This window comes from Dipodomys merriami, unplaced genomic scaffold (genome assembly GCF_024711535.1).
Source record: "Dipodomys merriami isolate MVZ:Mamm:240054 unplaced genomic scaffold, mDipMer1.0.p SCAF_32, whole genome shotgun sequence".
In the NCBI taxonomy this organism is placed as follows: Eukaryota; Metazoa; Chordata; class Mammalia; order Rodentia; family Heteromyidae; genus Dipodomys; species Dipodomys merriami.
The window spans coordinates 9051565-9074542 of record NW_027204715.1 but is presented as its reverse complement, the minus strand read 5'-3'; the positions used below and the strand labels follow the sequence as shown (position 1 = coordinate 9074542).

At 39.8% G+C, this 22978-nt stretch overlaps 1 protein-coding gene across 2 annotated transcripts in view; it reads right to left on the bottom strand.

The window, feature by feature from the left end:
• Nucleotides 1–22978, bottom strand: part of Trio (trio Rho guanine nucleotide exchange factor) — a 320123-nt gene that overhangs the window by 202393 nt on the left and 94752 nt on the right. For both annotated transcript variants that reach the window (XM_070042198.1, XM_070042199.1), the window contains exons 3-7: nt 18931–19045; nt 11316–11508; nt 8503–9015; nt 6357–6479; nt 2102–2293 (exon numbers count right to left, since the gene is read on the bottom strand). In XM_070042198.1, the coding sequence (XP_069898299.1) occupies nt 2102–2293; nt 6357–6479; nt 8503–9015; nt 11316–11508; nt 18931–19045 (1136 nt within the window). The remainder of the gene's footprint in view (nt 1–2101; nt 2294–6356; nt 6480–8502; nt 9016–11315; nt 11509–18930; nt 19046–22978) is intronic.

The window sequence follows — 22978 nt, the reverse complement described above, 5'->3', positions numbered from 1 at the left end:
GTATGCACAAATACCTAGAGGGGATCCCTGTTACAAAAAAGAGGAGAAATGCTGATGCTGGACACACGAGGACTGTTTGAAAGTAAGTATTTTTTAAAGTGTTGCTGAAGAGAAAATAAAAGAAGTTTTGGTCACATACTTGGCAAAATGTAGGCAAGCAGTTAAGGGGAGAGGGACTAAGGTGCATTAGTTTTTCAAGAGGAGACCTTGAATAATTAATTAGCAGATTGATTTTCTGTAAGCATTAACTCTACTGTTACCCACAAGATAAAAGGTGAGAGGGGCTCAGCTCTCCTGCCTGTTCTTTCTCCCACAACCTAGAGCTAGGATCCTCAAAAGACCAGTGAATTTCATTGCCACTGCTTTTCCAACCCCATTTCTTCTACCTCTTGTCCTCCACTATGAACTTTAAAAATATTTACTGAGAAGGATTTCCCTTCTTTAGAAAAACTCTTTTGCTTCATACTTTAAAGGTTTCTGGAGCTGAGCTTCCTGCTGAGGTCTCTGTTGCCTTCTACAATACTAACGACCCCACTGAAATGCCAGGCAAGATGGCCTCTATTTCACCTAAAGTGACAATTTCATTCTTCAACAAGGACTGGTTTTAGATCAAAGACAATTTATTTCCTCCTTAGAAGCATCAGCACAAATCATTATGAAAGCATTCTCCCCCTCAAAACTACTCAAAAAAAGTATACCAATTCTTCCTTTTAAAAAAACTAACCATTTACCTCTTCCCCCTAGGTCTTCCTAGCAAACAAGGTGTTCTTTGTCTATGTTGTGAAAAGACATTTCATGTGCAGCACACTCCCAACAATAGTCTGAGTCACGACAATCTCTCCTGATGCCTCCACAGTGGATCTGTTTAAGCAGGTTTGCTTGAGTCAAGGTGTATGTAGGTGTTGGGGAGTGTTAAGTGCATGCATTACACATTCCTTAACAAGACAGTCTGAAACAGCAACTGAAGATAATATGAAGTTATCATCTATGTAATTTATTAACTGTGTGCCATTTTACAGTTAACCATGGCTGGCAGAATCTCCCTCAGGCTAAAGAGGACCAAAAATAAGACCCACTCTTTTTCCACTGCCTTTATAGCCAAGCATGGCATACACCCCATTCTTGGTGGATAGGAACTGGGGGAAAGTTTATTAAAGATGGAAAAGCCTCCTACAAATACAGTCTTCCTGAGAGAGAAAGAAACAGGCGGGGGAATTACTGCCACCCTTTCCAATAAGGGATGCAGTCACTAAGTTGTTGTTGCTTGGTGCTGCTCATATATCTTGTTAGAAAGGCCAAACCAAGCTTGGGAGACACATCCCAGCCAGGACACCAAATGCTATCAGCTGAACACTCTGACACTGACTCTGACTTCAAATCTCTGAGAGTTCCATTGTTGCTTGCTACCAAAACATTCTACCAGGAATAATGAAGAGCCAACAATGAGGTGGAAGGAGGAGGAGGGATGGAAAAAGAACAGCAGCTATTGCTTATTAGTACAGGTTGAGTACCTCTAGTTGGAAAATTTGAAATTCAAAGCTTTTGTTCAGCTGGAACAAAAAAAAAATTAGATTTTAGAGCATTTTAGAGTTCAAATTTTCAGAATAGGAATGTTTCATCAGTGAAATGTTGTAAAAGCCCCAAATTATGATAGAGCTCTTGGTTCCAAGTATTTAAAATAAGGGCTACTCAACCTGTATTTATTACATACCATGCTCAGTACAGGGCACTTAGTGCAAATGATTCCATTTACATGATAAAATAATCCTCTCAAGCAGATATTTTCATTTCCTCTTTATTAATGTAAAAATTAAGGAACAAAGCCAGGCATGGTAATCTCAGCACACTGGAGCCAGAGGCAAGAGAATCTCCAGGTTGGACTACATAAGGAGACCCTACCTCAATCCAATACACCACTCCAAAAAATAAAAAGCCAGAGAAGTAAAAAACAACGCTGCCTAAGGTAGAGTCAAGATGGAAGGTATTTTCAGAGCCCACATAACTGCACAAAAACTTCCAAGTACTTTTTATACATCTCAAAATGCTGGGAGAAGCAAAGTATCTGGCTGCCACTCTGTGGTCTGTGGTTCAGGGCACTGACCTTTTCCGCCTTCTGGTGGAAAATGGAGGACATGTCAAGCAAGGTGCTGCGCTCATCCAGGGCTGCTGCAAATGCCTTCCACTCCTGTTCCAGTTGATTTGCAATCTGTTTTATCTGTTGAGAGGCATAGTGGCCAGATTCTACCAAGCGATTGGCCACTGACATTATTCTGTTTATATTTACATACACGTTCTGCAAAAGAAGTAGAGAAAAGCCTACTGAGGAAATGTGAAGAGAATTCTTTCTAAGAAACCCAAACAGCACTTTATACTACTTTTTTAACAGTAAAATCACCTAGTACACTATATTTGCTATCAGGATTTCCATAACTCCTAAATACTGGTTCCAATTTCTATTTTTAAACATAAAATTACAAATCAGTTAGCTGAAAGGCATAGTTATAAAGTAAAAATAAATCAAATACACAAGTCTTAGCTTCCAAACCTGAATAAAGAGTCAGGTGGCAGACTACTAACAAAGAGTCACGCAGAACTGAAGGCACCTGAGACTTCAATTTTTTTATTTTTATTTTTTTGTTGGTTGTGGGGTTTGAACTCTGGGACTAGGCACTGTCCCTGAGTGCTTCAGTTGAAGTGAGTACTCTACCACTTGAGCCACAGCGCCACTTCCAGTTTTCTGGTGTTTAATTGCAGATAAGAGTCTCACATACTTTCCTGCCCAGGCTGGCTTTGAACCGCGATCCTCAGGTCTTGGCCTCCTGAGTAGCTAGGATTACAGGCATGAGCCAGCGCCCAGCCTCAATTTTTAGCTTGAACCCAGAAACTGAAAAATATGTACCTAAGGCTATCTGTGTTTCTCTTCAGTCTGCATAAGTTCAAGACATCTTTTTGGTGCCATGGGAAAGCTCCAAATCTACTTTCTCTCAGGATTATGAGCTGAAGTACAACCATAACAATGACATGTTTAAATTTTAAGTATGGCTTTTCTACTGTTGGTATTCTTTAAGCTCGTCAGCTTACTGTAAAAATACTGGTAGAGCCAAGCACTGGTGGCTCATGTCTGTAATCCTAGCTACTCAGGAGGTTGAGATCTGAGGATCACAGTTCAAAGCCAGCCCAGGCAGGAAAGTCCGTGAGATTCCCATCTCCAATAAATCACCAGAAAACCAAAAGTGACACTGTGGCTCAAATGGTAGAGCGCTAACCTTGAGCTGAAGAGCTGAGGGATAACGCCCAGGCCCAGAGTTCAAACCCCACGACCAACAAATAAATAAATAAATAATGGTAGAGAACTTTAAAAATAACAACACCAACAACAAACTAGTATTTTTTTTTCATTTTGTAAAATATATTTTCCTTCTGGAATTTGCCTTTGTACCTTCAATTTCCCCTACCTTCAGTATTACACCCAGGTTAGTGGAAAGGAGGTGGGAGAGTGTGCATATTTTCTACAAATCCCAAGGTATTCTTCACATATTTATTATTTTTGAATCACTGTTGCCACACTGCTTCTGTCTGTGGACTCCCAAAACCATAGTAACACCTTTGGCTCCACATCCGCCCCCCCCCCCCCCCTTACCCTTCCCATGGCATCACTCTGCTACTGCCTCAAAGGGGACACTGTAATATCCTCTTCCCTGTCCTGAAGGTGTTTGCAGCCCAACTGAAATGACCAAAAGAACCCTTTTTGTACCTTCTCTATTCATCTTTGCATTTTCTCAGTCTGGGACTCAAAGCTCTAAGACTCCAGGCTCAGTTACTTCTCTGGGCTGTATCTAAAGACTAGAAGCAGCCAGATCTAGCTCTGAAGTGCAGGAAGAGAAGATGCATTGTGAGGCTTTGACAGTCAAGGAAACAACCCTCTGACTTATATGGCAGCAATAAAGCTCTAAATAACATCCTTTAAGTTAAAGCCACATAAATTATGAGTCTATCTAGCACATCTCCCGATGGCTTGAGTGTTCAAAGCTTGCCTTCTCCACCCACCCATGTGATGCTATGGGGAGGTGGTAGAAACTAAGAGGTGGGACCTAGCTGAAAGAAATAGATCATGAATGGCATGGCCCTGAGGAATACACTGGAACCCCCACATCCTTCTGTCCCTTTTGCTCTTGTTTTGCAGGAAGCAACATGAAGTAAATACTTCTGCTCCCTGCCAGGATGATTTTGAAAGAGCCAAGTAACTATTGCCTGAAACTTATCAAACTGCTGACACAAACTACCATCTTTCCTCCTCTCAAGTTGTTTATCTCAGGTATTTTGTCACCACTAGGGAAAGCTAACACATAATGTCACTCTGTTCTCATAAGCATTCTATCTGCCTTCCTCGTCTTAAAGTGACAGACAGTTGACTAGATTTGCTAATACTGGTTGCTCTAAATCTTTCAGAACAAATGCTAATCCAAACCATCTTTTAGAAGAGCACATGAAGACACCCTCAGGATCTGGAGAGGGGCAGTCCCAGTCCATTCAGATAGCTCTGATAGGTTAACCAGAGAGCACTGATTCACACTGAGATCCTGTTATAGATTCCAATATTACTTTTGTACTAGTCTACACATTTCCCATTTTCCATTTCTCCATCACATATAAAAAAACATAAAGGAGCACAGCAGCCCACAGCCTATTCACAGATAGGGCAGTGTGTAAACACCTATTAAAAACACCTATACAGCTGGGCACTGGTGGCTCATGCCTGTAATCCTAGCTATTAAGGAGGCTGAGATCGGAGGATCGTGGTTCAAAGCCAGCCCAGGCAGGAAAGTCCATGAGACACTTATCTCCAATAAACCACTCAGAAAACTGGAAGTGGCGCTGTGGTCAAGTGGTAGAGTACTAGCCTTGAGCTGAAGAGCTGAGGGACAGCGCCCAGGCCCAGAGTTTAAGCCTTATGACTGACAAAACCCACCCCCCCCAAAACAAAACAAAACAAAAAAAACCTATACATATATTGTTATCATCATACCTTTTATAAATACCTCTTATGGTAGAACAAGCATAATTTGGGGCATCTCAATATAACTTGTTTAAAAGACTAATTTATATACAAGCATTTTTATTTTGTTAAAAAAATTAACACTGTAGACAGCAGGAAAAAGGGCTGTTGGTAAGTCTTATTTTGCATAAATAAATGTCGGGGGAGGGGAGGATTGGGAGGGGGGGTGGGGGGGAGGCTGGGAAGGGATGTGAAGGGTAAACAAAGGAGGAGGCTGCAATGCTTGATAAGAAATGTACGCATTATCTTGCCCATGTAATTGTAACCCCTCTGTACAGTATGTTCACAAAAAATAAATAAATAAAATAAATAAAAAAATAAATGTCATGGATAACTGCTAGACTCATGGAGGTGCTTAAAACTAAGAGCAGTATAAGTCAAGAAAGCTCCTCCAGTGTTGTCATCCAACAGAGGCCCACATTCTAATTAAAATTCTTTGGTTTTCTGGTGGTGGTGCTCTGTGTGTGTGTGTGTGTGTGTGTGTGTGTGTGTGTGTGTGTGTGTGTGTGCGTGCGTGCGTGTGTGTGTGTGTGTGTGTGTGTTATGTGTGTGTATGTGTGTGGTGCTGTGTGTGTGTGCTATGTGTGTGTGTCTGTATGTGTGTGTCGCCAATACTGGGGCTTGAACTCTGGCCTTAAGCTCTTTTCTCATAGCTAGTACTCTACCAATTTGAGCGATGCCTCCAATTTTGGCTTTCTGCTGGCTAGTTGGAAATAAGCATCTCTCAGATTTGTCTGCCCTTGCTGACTTCAAACCACCTGGTTCCTCAGATATCAGCCTTCTACGTAGCTACTGGTTCTGGGTTTCTAATTAAAATTTTAACTTGGCAAAGTAATGGCAATGTTATTATAAAAAATGAAAGCAAGGAAAAAAATTTACATCTAAGAAAAGGAAGTGGGGTAGAGAGAGAAACACTGCTCATAGTTTTAGGAGTTCCTTGCCTGTTTTAGCTTCATTTTTTATACTGACACCATCACAGGTAATAAAACCATTTATAGAGTACTGAATTTATGTCATATACCATGGTTACTGGTTACAAAAACAGAGTAAATGATGTAATACCACGAGAATATATAATACCAACCCCACTTCACAATTAGGCAAATGAGAGTCAAAGATGGCAAACAGTTTGTCAAGGTCCTAGTAAACAGAAGAGTTACAATTAAAACCCTGTAGATCCACAGTAATTCTGCAGGCCACATGTTGCCTCTGGGAGGCACCAGGACTTGAGCTTCTAATGCTATCCATAGGTGAAAACTTTTCACATGGCCAGGACCCGCCTAATCTAACCATAGCTTACCATACAGTTCATAGCAAAGTGATTGTGCTGCGTCTGGAGCTCCATTGCATGAGGATGGCTGGTCCCAATCTCTGTGTAGCTGTTGAGAAACAGGCCTTTGTTGTGTGTGATCCAGTCAAACATCTACCAGAAGGAAAAAGACAACCTGCAATCACTGCAGAAGAGAGAAACAGCTGATGGTGTCCAGACATTAAAGGGTGACTTACTTCCACTGACAACTCTTAGGTGTCTAGACTCAGAAGAGTCTATACTATTAAGAAGTCAGTGGTTCTAGAATCTGCAGGATCTACAAGAAAATCTTATCTAATGAGGAGGAATTAAGAAGCAGATAAAACCTCTGGGCTCATGGAAAACCCCTGCCTTCCTTTAGCAGTCATGGGCCTCTGCCACCAGAACTGTTTCATGCACTACCTACCCTGTTCTTGAACTGAAAACCATAGGTGAAACTGAGTCTTCTCTAGGTCTTTGGCTGGGCCTTGGCTTTGCTCCTAGATTACTGACAGCAGTATACTGTACTAAAATACTCTACCTTTCATTGCAACCATTATGGAGAAACCTAAGCAAATATAAACAACTGACCAAAAAAATTAAAAGACTTTTGGATTTTAACAGTAAACTTCTTACTGTTTAAGACAGTTATTACCTGGGTAAGACTATTGATTAAGTTTAAAAAGGGAAGACTAGGAGTGTAATTCAATGGGAAAGCGCTGGGCCTGATCTCCTGAACTATCAAAACAGTAGAAAAGATTCCCAAGAAAAATAGTTAAGAAATAGAGGTAACTATCAATTAGCTTAACTGCAGTGTCTTGAACAGAGTCAGTGACCAGTTTTTGTAGTAATTAGGAAATATTCTAATATCTTTGACAAAACACTACATAAGCCACATTAACAGAAAGCTTAAAACTTAACAGATAATAATACTGGATTGCCGGGTGCTGGTGGCTCACACCTGTAATCCTAGCTACTCAGGAGGCTGAGATCTGAGGATCACAGTTCAAAGCCAGCTCAGGCAGGAAAGTCCATGAGACTTACCTCAAAAAACCAACAGAAAACCGGAAGTGGCGCTGTGGCTCAAGTGGTAGAGCACTAGCCTTGAGCTAAAGAGCTGAGGGACAGAGCCCAGGCCCAGAGTTCAAGCCCCACAACTGACCAAAATAACAACAATAACAACAACAACAAACTGGATTTTTACCTTTCAACTAGTTCTTTCATATTTTGTAACAACGATTTCTAATACAGTTATCTTAATGACAAAATATTCACCTGTCCATGTTAAAAAAATCTCTACATCTATACCTATCTCACCAGGCACCAGTGGCTCACACAGACAATACTAACTTACTCAGAAGGCTGAGGTCTGAGGATCACGTTTCAAAGCCAGAAGGCAGAAAAGTCCATGAGACTACAATTAACTACCAAAGAAATCAAAAGGTGGAGTTGTGACTCAAGTGGTAGAGCATTAGCCTACCTCAGGGACAGTGCAGAGGCCCTGAGTTCAAGCCCCAGGACTGGCACAAAAAAAAAAAAAAAAAATCAGTGAAGTCGCTCATGTCTGTGGCTTGCAATTTATTCTTGTTTTCAAGAGTCCTGTTTTTACATTGCAAAGAATACACCAGCCAGCAGCTATTCAGAACGCATTTGAACCAGCTGGCTCATCTGGTATGTAAGAATAAAACAAGAAGACATAGGTAATTATTGCATTTTTACCCAGAAACTTATAGCTAGTGATTACTCAGCTTTTATTTTAAAAGCATACTCAAATGTAGATTTAAATTCGGTTTCACCATTGGCTTTTTATGACAGGAAGAACAAACTATTAGTAAAATGCATGTAATTACTGCTGTCAATAGCACAACCCTATGAAATTTTTAAATTGGAATGCTATTCTTGTTCTTTTTGTGGGCATTTTAACATCCAATTATCAGTCATTTAAGCTCAGGATTTCTAAACTAGCACTGTACTTCTCAAGTAAAGCTAGAAACCAGAATTAAAAATGTTCTCTTTGAATGACCCTGGTTGGTTTCTAAGGAAATTAGGTAAGTACAGGCCTGCCATTCACCTTCTCTCTCTCCCTTCCCCTGATCATTCTAGCCTTGACTGCCTAGTCTTGTCTTCGTCTTTGGCACGTCTTTTGCCCATTCTTTACCTTTTCAGCATCCTGTTCAAACAGCCTCAGCTGGAAGCACTGGTCCAGCTTCAGTTTCCTCACATGCCACATCTGGTGCAGATGCTGCCGAGTTGAATGTAGCCTGTCCAGCATGGTAGACACCTTGGGCAAGAGGTTCTGCAAGTCTGCATTGCCGGACCCCGAGTTCTTTTTGGGAAAGCTATCACTGCTCTGAATCCTCTGAAGCAGTTTCTGTCCCTCTAAATCCAAGTCCTCTATTGGGGCCTTAATCACCTTCTTCTTCAACTGAGAATGTTCCTCAATCATATTCCGAGCACCTTCCAGGTCCTGAGGCAACTCCTTCTTAGCAAGGATGTCTTGAAGTTCCTCCAGTCGGGACAGCATGTGGGTTGCATTGCTTATATAGTCTTCAAAAGCAACTCTGATTTCAATCCATTCTTCATGGTTGTATTCTAGGCAGCCATCGAACTCGGGAGTTAGCTGAGAAGGATCAACTACTTTGGTCAGGCCTTCTAAAGAGACCATATTTGTCTTAAGAAAAAAAAAATTATATATGAGAAGTTGAACCAGTTTTATATGGTCTTAACATGCTATAATTTGCAGGGCCTAATCACAGATTTCCAATGTTAATCTACTTAGAGAAAATATAGTGTACTTGTTTCTGGCCGTCCCAAAAAACAAATGTGGATGAGAAAAATATTATCACTACTATGAAGCACAAATTCATTACCGTCATACATATTTGCTAGCTAGCATAGCTAAAATGATAGAATCATGTATTTCACAATACCTAAAGCAGTTAATATTTCTGTCTAAAAAAAGAGGTTAACCTATTTTCTTGGGGTCACTTAAACCAAAAAAATATTTTAAGTTGTAAGGACAGAGTAGACAAGCTCAGAAGTTTCACTTTCATCAATGCACTCTTCTGTCTACCTTTTCCCAAATCCACCATCTGGCATCTCATCCCCAGTAGAATGTACAGGCTCTTCTAGGCGTCCATCACACTAATGTCTTGTTTACAGACATCGAAAACATTTTTAAACATACTTATTTGTGAGCTGCTTCATAAATGATAAATACTACTCCAATAAATTTTCTTAATATTCATCTTCTGCTTCCCCATTTCTAATCAAGGAACAGAAGATGAGACATGAATGACATTTCCAAAATGCAGGGGAAAAAAAATCCCAGGAAACTAGTGGAAGTTCTTTTCACAGATCAAAAGGCAAAAGAAATTCTCATACATAGTAATAATCTACTATAATTCTTAAGAGTCTGAGTGCTGTACATAATCAATTCACTTTAACAGTAATAAAACTTTAAGTCATTACAGTCAAAGCAAGAAATCTTAACCTTTTCCTATCAGAATGTGAAGCGAAGTAGTATTCTTTATTATGCCATAAGGAAAGAATAGGGTAGGGGTGATAAAATTCAAAGACAAAAAAAAGAATGTGGCCTAGAAAAAACATCTAAACAAAGGCTGGTGTAACCCCCTATTACCTTCAGCCCTCCAGAAAGTAGTATGTCTGAGCTGGCATAATAAAGACCAGAAAGCAGAGGGCTAGAAAGAAAGAGAGACTACTTCTAACCAACCAAACTTCTGTCTACAGTATTACTGTAGGGTCATTCCTGGATGAGTGCTGAACTTCCAAATAACCTCCATGGAGGCTCAGAGATAAGCTGGTAACCATGTGAAGACAACTAGTTCAGTAGAGAAACTGAGATAGGTACCTTTAAGAGCCCAGAGAGAGAGTTCAAAATTAGACTGCCAAAATACTTTATGAATGCAAGCCATTATTTTTACTTAAAACATTCATGATTAAATATAACACACTTTAAAGCCTCTACCTATGAAATAATAAAAAAACAATAAATTATCTTCTAAAATCATGAATTATCATGTAGGAACATAAAAATATACCTATATTTTTTACTAAACCCCCTCAGTGTAGTTTTAAATTAAAACCAAACTCAAATTTCAGATAGAAATTAGAAAAACACAGTAAGAAATTTAATTCACCTGAGAATACACCTTTAAAAGTATTGCATTATACTTTAATCTAGTGAATAATTTTTATGTATCTAATTTTGTTTAGGTTAAACTACATGTATATAAACATTGGAATTTTTTCCATCAGAAATTGTTGTAATTTATTATTAGAAACATCTAATTTTATTAAACAGTGTGAACCAACTTTCAAGCTGTTAGATACTTTCCTCTCATAATGATCTCATTAAACTGACCACATCCAACAAGTTGTCAGAACTGTGGTACGTTAAGGAGAAGGGGTTAGTAGTAGAGAAGAAAAAGGTAAGGATTGCTTTTTATAACTGTCTAAAAGACAACAGGACTGAATTCAAGCCTCTGAGTAACTTTAAAGAGAATATCTCCATTTTCATAACTGACAGATTTTACACATGAAATATCAGACCATTCTCCCTGGTATCAATGACAGGATAAACTCAACCTCCTCCATGTTTTTCCCTCAGGACATCTCTAATTGGGCTTTCCTCCCTGCCATTCTCTCATCTCCAGGGATAAAACAACTAGAAGCCTATAGCCATGCAAAGCCTTGTGCTGAGCAACATAGCTGTTCAAGTGAAGCAACATGCTTTTTCCTCTCATGGTATTTTCCCTAGTCTCAGCAGTCCAACACCCTAACTTAAAGGGCCCTGCTGGAATAACAAATGCAACTCTGTATGTAAATCATGCAAGTCATGCTTACTATATGGCTTAAGATCTGATATCATCCTAACACAGTGAGTATAAGTCAGCTTTTAATAAACCATATGCCTGTGGGTTGAGGCTCTGCCACCACAGGAGAACTTACCTCAAATTCAAATTTAGAACTGCCAAAATTCGTCCTCTGTTTTTGCCAGAAGTTGTCCGGCTTGATGATCAGTGCAACGTGGATGCAGCAGGGGAATGACTCCTGCAGTATCTTCAGCAGGGGCTTGATGGAGTCCCACTTGGACCCACGCATGTCCACAATCACCGTGAAGCCTCGCTTACAGACCTCCTCACTGTAGAAAAAGAAAACAAGTGAAGCCATAGTCTGCCCTTGCCACTCAGCCTGTTCAGAGTCCTGCTGAGTGTCAAATGTGGTGTTCTCAACCTGCCTGATGCTCAGGGAGGAACCAGTGTCGCCATCTCACACAGGCAACTCAGTCTCCCTAGTAAAAATAAAATGAGGCCTAGATTGAGGAACAATGACGGATTCAAACAGGGCTCAACTTCAAAAACCTCTAGAATTTTAGTTCTTTACTTATGGTTTTATGTCCTGTTTTCTCTTTGAGCAAAAAAACAGCAACTATCACACTCACTTCTCAGGATTTTTGTAATAAGAACTGTTGGTATATAGTGCAGTGTGACTAACACAGTCAAAGGTCCCTGGGAAGCACAGAAGGGAATTCACTCATGAGGGCCCAGGTTAGGGACAGCAGTTGCCCCAGGACTTCTAGAAGCACAAGTACTGAAAATGATGCCACCCCCATGGCTAACAGCTGAGAACTTTCCAGTATCTCACTCTGCACGCTGTACCCTAATCCCAGGTCCTTGAACTAGCACAGAAATTCTTTCCAAGTCCAGTCTTGAGGTTTCTGGCACCCTACGGCAGCCTCTGTGATGGCAGATCTAGTTTCAAAATAACACTAAGACTGTGTTTGCCTTTTCCATTCTGTTATACTGACAGCACAAAAGCCATGGCCCAGGCACAAATAAGGCCACTCTAGGAGTCATTCTATTCTCCCTCCCCCAGCCCTTAGCAGTTAAATAGACAAATAAAAAAGCCATTGCCAACTGGCTGCTGTGTCCAATGCCTGTAGTTCCAACACTTCAGAAGCTGAGGTGGGCCTTGGAGTTTCAAGACCAGCCCTTGCCTAAAGAAAAAAATGCTAATTTTTATTTTCTTATATCTTGACCTCCTACTCAATGGGAAATACATATTATGAACATCTGCAGTAGAGATTAAACATGAAGATCAAGGAGTCCTTAAACAGGTTGAAAAATACATCATCTCACTATGTGGTAACTTCAAAGACACATGGGAGTTCAGGACCTGGCTTCCAGGCTCAGATGCCCTACAGCTGAGGAACCCACTAGTACAGGATGGACTCCCACAGTTCACTCTGGGTGCTGATGCCAGTACTCGACAGTAACCAGGTCAGGACTGTCTACCAGAGACATGATGAGGACTCAGTGAGAACTAAGGCTTTCACCTCATATAAATGTACCACAATGATGGGGAAGACACTTGACATTTTCTGCTTCATGTAATTACTCCAAAACCAGTCTCAAGTCAGGCATGGGTGGCTCATGTCTGTAATGGTACCTTCTAAGGAGGCTGAGATCTGGAGGATCATGGTTAGACCAGCTTAGCAGAAAACTTCCCAAGACTCCATCTCCAAAATAATCAACAAAAAGCAAGATCAGAGGTGTGGCTCAAGTAGTGGAGCACCAGCTGAGCAAGCAAACACCCGAGTTCAAACCCCAGTACTAGCAAACACAATCAAACACAATCTCGCCTCAAGTGAATTCTCAAGAATACTCAGAAAACAAAATGCTATCACTATGTAATGATAAAAGACAAAGACGAAGACGAAGGAGGAGGAGGAGGAGGAGGAGGAGGAGGAGGAGGCGGCGGCGGCGGCTACCCTTCCACTGCCCTTACATCCCCTTACACCGCTCGTTTGATTCATACCATCACAGTAAGGAGCTGCGATTAAGAGCTTGGTAGATGCAAAGTTAATATAACATCCACATTAGTAAAAGACAATGTATTAGGGGCTGGGAAGGTGGCTTAGTGGTAGAGAGCTTGCCTTGCATGTATGAGGCCTTGGGTTTGATTCCTCAGCACCACACAAGCAGAAAAAACCGGAAGTAGTGCTATGGCTCAAGTGGTAAAGCGCTAACCTTGAGCTGAAGAGCTGAGGGACAGTGCCCAGGCCCAGAGTTCAGGCCCCATGACTGACAAAAACAAAACAAAACAAAACACAATGTGTTTCATAATATTCCAAAAATATCTGTGGTATATAGTCTATCAGTGGAGCAAGCTCACAGTCAGTGTTGAAGATGCTTAGAAATGATAGGACTAACCTGTTAACACACCAATATCTGTAAGAACTGAAGGTGAAACTTTGACTCAAACACTCCTCATGCTATTGTTATGGTTTATAGCAGACAAGGGTCCCAGGCCACAATCTTAGCTAGAGCTAGAAGAGGTCCATGCCTGGTGGTGAGGTTTTCAGAGGAGGCCCAGCCCCTGCTGAAGCATTTTACTACAGACGAACAGATTCTGCTGCTACCTAGTATAGACAAGAAACTAGAAAACGAACTGTAACAATATATTTTGTTTGACTAAATGCTATTTGTCGGATTACACTTTAAGCATTAGTCTTCGTATTCCCTTGCAACCTGTCCAACAGGGCCTTACATAGTAATGAGCCAAACTACAAAGCCTCCCCTACCACCTTACTTGACAGGGGCTTAAAAGAAATCCTGAGTAACTTCAGGCTTAACACGAACAAGACAGAACAACAAAACAATAGAGTACACCTAGTCTGAATGGTGTATAGAATTAACTATTCTCTTTCCTTCATCTTCACACTTTAACCACCCAGTATCTTCCCCAGTACTAAAAACAGCACAGGAGCTGGGCTAGGAGTTCACAGTAACTTTCAAAGCATCTGTTCTCATGTTAAAAGCTAGTCATTGTTAAGAAAGCAGTCTTACAAATATCCCCAAATTTAGCAGCTATATATAAACATCAAATAAACATGTGAAGCTACCCACAAAAAGTGCTGCTTCTAACTTGAAGATAGACAATGTTCTTTGGAAAGCATAACTTTATTTTTTGGTGCCTGTCCTGGGGCTTCAACTCAGGGTCTGGGTGCTGTCCCTGAGCTTTTTCACTCAAGGCTACCGCTCTACCTCTTTGAGCCATAGCTCTACTACTTTTTTTAGTGGGTAATTAGAGGAATTCCCTCATGGACTTTTCCTGATTGAGCTAGGATTACAGGCATGAGCTTACAGCACTCGGCTTGGAAAGTGTAACTTTTTAACAAGTTATTTTAGTATTACTGAGAGTCCCATGTTATCTGAAATAAAGGAAAAATGGAACTAAGGTCCCTCTTCACGAAAGAGAAACTTACTTTCTTCCTCAAGAAAGTACCTTTATATGTGAGTGTTCTCAAATGAGTCAATCAGTGCTCTTCACATTACTTTATCAGCAAGAGTCCAAGTGATTTATCTATTTAGCTATAAAACATTCGAAAGAAGGTAAAATGTACCAGAACATAGTAAGAAGAAAATATAATTTAAACAACAAAAGCAGTAACTACCTAGAGATGTTATTTCTACTACCTTGCAAGAATCCCAACAGAGTAGCAAGAACTGCTGGTGCAGGATAGACAGAAAGTTCCTCTGCAAATGAGGAAATATGGAGCCACCCTGCTACTCTGATTTTGTTTTAAGTAGAGGAGGTGGTGACCCAAGTCCTAAGACTCAAACAGTGCATGCACTGCTCAGATCACATTTGTTCATCTGTGGAACTCAAGACACTTGGGAAGACATGCAGAAGAAAACAACTAGCTGCCTCTAGAAAGCAGAATATAGGAAAAAATGGAAAAGTATCAAAGAAGGAAATAACTGTATTTTCTGAGGCAGCTACTGCATTCTACGTTGGCACTGCATCAATAACCTTATTGTATGATCACAAAATCCCAAAATATAGAAATAATATTACTTTTTGCACATCAAAAACACAATGAAAGTAAACATTTGAGTGTTTACTGCTCAAGAGACTAAGATCTGAGATCATGGTTTGAAGCCAGCCAGGGCAAGAAAGTCCAAGAGACACCATCTCCAAAATAATTAGCAAAAGGCAGGATGGAAGGTGGTAGAGCAGCAGACATAAGACAGCAAGCTGAGTGAGAGTATCAGTCACTGTGTTCAAACCCAAAGAATCAGCAAAACAAAGTAATTAAGTAACTGGTCCAATTTGGGACCCATGCTTTCCCTGTCAGCACATTACTCTACACATGAACACAGAGCCTTAACTTATGTGGCTGAGGGATGCCTTTACGTCTCAGAGGAAATGTTGGAATAATGGACAGATAAAGAGGTCTTGCAGGCTCTCGGGGCTTACATATAAGGCAAAGGTGGGTTTATGCCATTGTGGAACTACAACAAATGACCAGACTTAGAAATACATAAGAGCAAACACACAGTAGAAGAAAAAAAAAATCCTACACTGATGATACTGGTTGTTCTTGTTGTCTGCCTGAAACCAAAGTGGCTCCTGCTCCTTGAGGGCTTCCTGGGCACAATAAGCAGGAGCATATCATGAAGGTAGAGGCTGATAAATGCATCATTTACACATTAATCTGCTCCTGAACCAAGGACAAGTAAAATGGCATTTTTGTCACTTAAGCCTATAAATACCAAGACAAAACAATGAAATAAAAGTATTTATGACTGATGACAAGATGTCTGGTGTTTGTTACAAAATACTTCAAAGGAAAAATAACAGCATACTCTGACAAATGCTGAAGCTCAGTGACAGGTATACAGACAGGTGTTTATTACATTATTCTCGCTACTCTTGTGTATGGCACACAATTTTTCATGGAAAAGTTTCATGTTTTAAAAGTCATCCAGACAATCTATAATAGACTTGAATTAGTTATATAAATAAGAAGGATTTTGGGTTTTTTTTGCCAGTCCTGAAGATTGAACTCAGGGCCTAGGCACTGTCCCCGAGCTTCTTTTGCTCAGGGCTAGCACTCTACCACTTAAGCCACAGTGCTACTTCTGGCTTTTTCTGTTTATGTGGTAATGAGGAATCGAACCCAGGGCTTCATGCATACAAGGCAAGCATTCTGTCACTAAACCACATTCCCACTAAAAAGTAACTTTTTATATTTTTTATCAATATAGATTCCAAAATCAAATAGTAAATTATTAAAGTTGTATATAGTATTCTATTTGTGTATATTAAGGGAGGGGGCAATACTGAAGTTTGAACTCTGGACATCACACGTACTCATCAGACACACTAGCTATCTCCAGCCCCTTTTTGGCAATGGTTATTTTTGAGGAAGGGGCTTACTTCCTGCTCTCAAGATCGTCAAATTTTATGCTTTCTGATATAGTTGGGATGATAAGACACATATTGTGTTCAGCTTCTTCCAATGAAGAAGTGCTGGCCTGGAACCACAATCCTCCAACCTCAACTTCGCACAAAGCTAGGGTGAGAGGCCAGAGCCACCATGCCCAGCTATAGGTGAGAAGGGTCTTGAGAACTCTTACTCCCAGCTGGCCTCAAATCATGATGCTCCCATTCTCAGTCTCTCAAGTAGCTGGATGAGTCAGTGGTCACCTATCCAATTATAGAAATGCTTTTAAATCATCTGGATGAATATGAAATTCAACTTTTTTCTCTCTTCCCTTCCATCCTTTCTTTTTCTTTCCTTTAAGTTCCAGAAGCAGAACCGATGACCTATTGGTTACGCATATATTCAATCACTGAATAATATCCTCAGTCTCAAGGTTTTCATTTGTATTTTGTAGCAATGAAGTCTTTGGTAGCAAGACAATCTTTTAAAAAGAATAGTAATGGGATTTGAACTCAGAGTTTTACATTCAGTAGGCAGTGCTCTAGCCCTTGAGTCACATATCCAAACATTTTGTTCTGGTTATTTTTGAGATAGTCTCAATTTTCTTTATTCCTTCTTACATTGCCGTTTACATTTTGTTATTTCTTTCCATTAAAGGCAACAGAACCTATCATTTACATTAGATGGTAAAACCAAAACCTTCCATGATAAACAAACATTAAAAGAATTCATGATCACTAAACCAGCAATACAAAGAATTCTATCTTAAAGGAAGGAATACAATCTGAAGAAAACAATCAAAATCAAAGAAACACATGAACACAGAACCTAAGAACTCATTAACAGAGAGCTACAAACCAGTTATTTCTAAAGAGTAAGTGAGTAATGAGTCATTTCTAAACCCTTTCCCAAGCCTATCAAGTGAAGTAGTCCAAAAAAGTATGAGAATAAGAGAAAAGGAAAATGTTTTCAAGGAGGACTCTCTACTAGTCACTGGTGACACACAGTGATTGCTTGCTTGGCATGAATTACATCTCATAGAAAAACTCAAAAACATCCTCAGCAGGTCAACTCATCCAAACCAAAAGCTGACTTTCATCAGCTACTGGGAGATGTGATAAAAAGGGAAGCCAACTGTCTTCCCTGATTAATGTCAACATAAGCCAGTTAAGAGTGCCATAAACAACATCATCAGGTAGGATCTATTACATCTACTTCAACCTTTTAAAATACATCACACTATTACTGATCATTTTATATTATTTTCTTGAATAATGTTCCTTAAATGTTACTATCACTGGGTTCATGCCTGTAATCCTAGCTACTCAGGAGGCTGAGATCTGAGGATCACTGTTTGAAGCCAGCCTGGGCAGGAAAGTCCACAAGTCTCTTATCTCCAATTAATCTCAAAATAGTGGGAAGTAGAGCTGTGGCTCAAGTAGTAGAGCACTACCCTTCAAGCTCAGAGACTGCACTGAGGCTCCTAAGTTCAAGTGCTAGGACCAGCACAGGAAGGAAGGGAGAGGGGGAGGGATACGGAGGGAGGAAGAGAAGAAGGGAGGGAGGAGGGGAGGAAGGGAGGGAGGGACAAAGAGAGGGAGGGAGGGGAAGGAGGGAAGGAGAGAGAGAGAGGGAGGGAAGGAGAGAGGGAGGAAGGGAAGGATAAAGAGAGGGAGTGAGGGAAAGAAGGAAGAAGGGAGGGAGGAAGAGAGGGAGGGAGGGAGGGAAGTCAGTAGATAGGTTGGTTACTATCTGATAACTATATTTTCTTTTACATGTTCTAATCTACTAATATTGTCTTTCCACCACACATAACTTTTATGTCCTTTTCATCATGGGCCTTTCTGGGGAAAAAACACCTAAGGAACTGCCTCTTCATGCAGAAGAAGACTCTTCTAATCCTCAACACATACACATATTCTATCTCTTGTTGAGGCGTAGCTACATCCTATTATATCAGAATAATCTATTTCTCAAAAAGTAATTGGAAAACTTGAAACTGAAATTTTAATATACAGAAAAATCTTCTCCATGTTGTCACCTAACTCTACAAACGAAATCTAAATAGCACGTATTACTATAGCAGAAATAAAGATTCTTGCCTTCTTTTCCCTGAATATGGAGTGTTTTGCACAAGTCAATAACGATCACAACATAGAAGTTGGAAGAAGAATATAACCTTAATTTTATACTTTATTTCCTTGAAATTCAGTTATCGTTAAACTGTTTTTTTTTTGTTGTTGTTGTTGTTCTTTTTTTTTAGAGAGAAAACAGTACAACATCTCTAGGATCTGTGAAAAAAGTGACAAGTCACAACCATAGAGAACTTACCTAGGAATGCAGGCTAGATATGAAATTAGTCTCCTGAGATCCTCCTGCCGTATTCTGTCATGATTGCTGCGAGCTGGAAATGTTAAAATAGGACCTCCACGCTTATCTCTACCACCTAAAGAAACAAAAATTGGGAACACTTAGGAAAAAATCAAGTTCACATAGAACTTTCTATATGCCATTATGAGCCCAACATCGTTACTCAAAACTATGCCTAAATCAAATACACAGACAGGAGCATTGTGCAAAACCCACGAAACCTTGTATCAATGGGAACAAAACGGGGATATTTTATGCCCCCGTGAGACCTGGAGGAAAATCTGAGTTTTGAAAAACAAATGGAAGACATTACAGATGGCCTTGCCTTTTTCTTGCAATATGTTTGAGGAAACTCCTTTGTTTGGAAAGAACTTCATCCACTTTAACAAAAACCACTCTTTGAGCCTTTTCTCTTTAATAATCATTTCTCTCCAGCCTTTCCTCTCTCTTTCCACTACTCTCCCATTCCCTTTCATTCTAAACTTTCTCTTTCCTACCAGCCAAATTAGGTTATCAGTCCTAAAAGAGAAAAAAACAATGTGCTTCAAACGTTACACTATAATGACGACCTTATATAAACTGGCATGGACAGCATCTATCAATGGACAAAGCCACACATTCATAAAACAGAGAGAGGGGAAGAAAGAGAAAAAGAGAGGGAATATACAAGAATTTTAAAGCAGAACTAGATTAGTAGAGGACTTGAGAAAAATTACATCATATACTAAAGAGTACAAACCTGAGTATTTGACCTTGACAGAAAAGCAGACACGTTTCTCATTAATGTGTACACAATCCTAATAAAGTTGAATTGGTAGCCAGGCAACAGTGGCTCACGCCTGTAATCCTAGCTACTCAGGAGGTTAAGATCTGAGGACTACGGTTCAAGCCAGTCTGGACAGGAAAGTCTGTGAGACTCTTATCTCCAATAAACTACTCAGAAAAGGCCAGAAGGGGCATTGTGGCTCAAGTGGTAGAGCGCTAACCTTGAGCACAAAGAGGCTCAGGGACAGTGCCCTGGACTTGAGTTCAAGCCCCAGGAGGGGCCAAAAAAAAAAAAAAAGGCTGCATTGTTATCACCAAACACTTGGTTAGAACTGTCTATTACTTTAATCGAAGTTAAGAAAATAAAAAAGGAAGCCAGGCACTGGTGGCTCACGCCTGTAATCCTAGCTACTCAGGAGGCTGAGATCTGAGGATCACGGTTCAAAGCCAGCCGGGGCAGGAGAGACCGTGAGACTCCTATCTCCAATAAACTACCAGAAAACCGGAAGTGGTGCTGTAGCTCAAGTGGTAGAGCGCTCGCCTTGAGCTGAAGAGCTGAGGGACAGCGCCCAGGCCCAGAGTTCAAGCCCCATGACCGACAAAAAAATAAAATAAAAAAGGAAAATTTCACTTACTCAGGCAGATCCTCTATTTGTTTTTTAAACAAATATAAGATCTCAAACTTTGAGTTAAAGTATGAAAGTCAACTATTTTCTGTATAACAAAAATGATCGCCAGAGATAAAAAGTATCAACAAAGGTTATTTCCTTTAGTAAGATCAAAAAATATGACCAGTAAGCATGAGGCAACAAATTCAATCCCAGGGAGGGAGGAAGGGAGGAATTATTCAAAAGCAGGGCATGCTAGTATTTTACAAGTGTAGATTTACAATTTTTTAGAATGATCACAGTAATGAAATGTAATTCTGATTATGAATGTTTAAAATGATCCATCTGTCATATTAAGTCATATGATCTAAAAACAAGTGTTAAATGATTTGTAATGCAGAAGGTCAAGCATTCAAAGGGAACAATCCTAAATCACAGGTGCTGACAGATCTAGTTACGATGTCATGGGCTCCACTTGCTAATGAGATCTTCACAACTACCCCATTAATGGGTTTAACATCCCAACTTCAATAAGATACTGAGTTTCCAAGAGTTAAAATAAAGACATAGGGACTGATTGTGCAGCATTTGCACAGCCAAGTTCTCTGCCCTGAGCAACTGCTAATACAATTTCAAACTAGTGGCTTTAATCCCTTTTTCAGGCAATGAAATGTCAAAAGAGTAACTAAAGAAAGGGTTCGTGGTCATTTGGGGAGATAATACTAACATAATGGCTAGAAGATGATTAATAAGTAATCTCTAAATATATTATTTTTAGGGTAATCAATGTCTGTACCTTTTTAATACCTCTTATTCCAAAGATAATATTTATCATTTCCCCTTGTCTTCCACTCTTTACAAAACAGAATCTAATAAAAAAAACACTATATATCAAACACATTATAAAAATTTGAGTAGCTGAAATGTAGCATTTCTCTCACTTTGGGTAAAGAGAAGAACAAACAGCATCTAACATTTTTTTTCTGGATCACCAATCTGAATTTTTTTTTTTTTAGAAATTAAACTTAATGTTTGATTCCACAGAGAGAATAAATACCAATGGCCGGTATTAGACTTTCTTACAATACATGCAATGCATGCTCTACTACAGGTGCAGGAAGTAGAATTCAATTTCACCTGTAGTCCCAGCACTTGGGCAGCTAAGGCAGGAGGATTGCTTGAATATTTATATGGCTAAAATGAATGGTATATTCTCTATTTAATGGTCCATGAATCCTTTTCACATGCTAACTTCTCTGATTTTATCTGAGGTCTAGGATAGGCTGGGACCACTGAGGCTCCCCTAAATACTCTCAGGTTAAAATAAAAATTTTAGAAAGGATAAAATGCAGTTTTAATTTAGAGAAACATGATCTCTGAACTTCAGAGAGCCTGGAATCAATTCCAGAATGTCTATTAAAATTATACTTTTCCAAGATTTAAAATGGTAGTCAATGTCAAACAAGGTACCCAAATGAGAATAGTATCTGGGTAAAAAGCAGAGTTTTAAGTTTCAAGTTTGTGTTCCTTTACCTGAACTATTAAAAATAACACTACAGGCCTAGCACTGGTGGCTCATGCCTGGAATCCTAGTTATTCAAGAGGCTGAGATCTGAGGATTGCAGTTCAAAGCCAGCCCAGGCAGAAAAATCTGTGCAACTCTTATTTCCAATTGCCAAAAGGCCAGAAATGGTGCTGTGGGTCAACAGTGCTGTGGTAGAACACTAGCCTTAAGTACAAAAACTCAGGGAAAGACCCATGCCCTGAGTCCAAACCCTAGCACTGCTGGGAGAAAAGAATAAAGAGTAAGGTCATACACCTTAAAAAGCTGGATTTAAATGGTATCAAAAGTTCATCTAACAGAAAAGAAATGCAGTGTTTAGATGGGGAGCGTTGCCAGGCTCCCTAGCTCAGTGGCAGACCACCTGCCTGGAAAGTGTACACAGTCCCCCCAAAAGACACAGGCGGGCGGCGGGAGTTAGAAAGCTAAAACTGTTCTTGAAAAATCACTCATATTAAGAACTTTTCAAAAAAATACAAATAATCAGTCTGCTTTTAATTTTGTGGGGGTTTCCTTCCCGCCTTCCTTTATCACACAAAATAATCAGCAAGAAGCTTATGCAATACAACTAGACAATTTTATCATGGGCTGTGTGGCAGCTCTTTGCTCAAAGCCAGTCCAAGTCCTTCCATCACTAATATTTCAAAATGATTCTGTCCTCATTTGTGGCCAATGCAAAACAAACCTTCTTACCAAATATATCCAACTTTAATTTAACCTTGCAGAACTTATAACTTCATTAAAGATTTATAACAAATTCTGGAATATTACTGGTTTTATTTCATTGATTAGTTATAAAAGGTAAAAAAGTTTCATGTTTGCCAGGAAATCAGATAAAAACACCACCTGTTAATAAATTCTGTATTAACTAATAAAAGAATAAATGCAAATAAAATCCACTGATCTGAACATTCACATGTCTGCACATGTCCATTTAGTATGCTTAAGAAGACAGTGGAAGGGGCTGGAAAGTTGGCTCAGTGGTAGAGCGCTTGCCTTGCATGCCTGAGGCCCTGGGTTTGATTTCTCAGCACCACATAAACAGAAAAAGAAAAAAGCCAGAAGTGGCACTGTG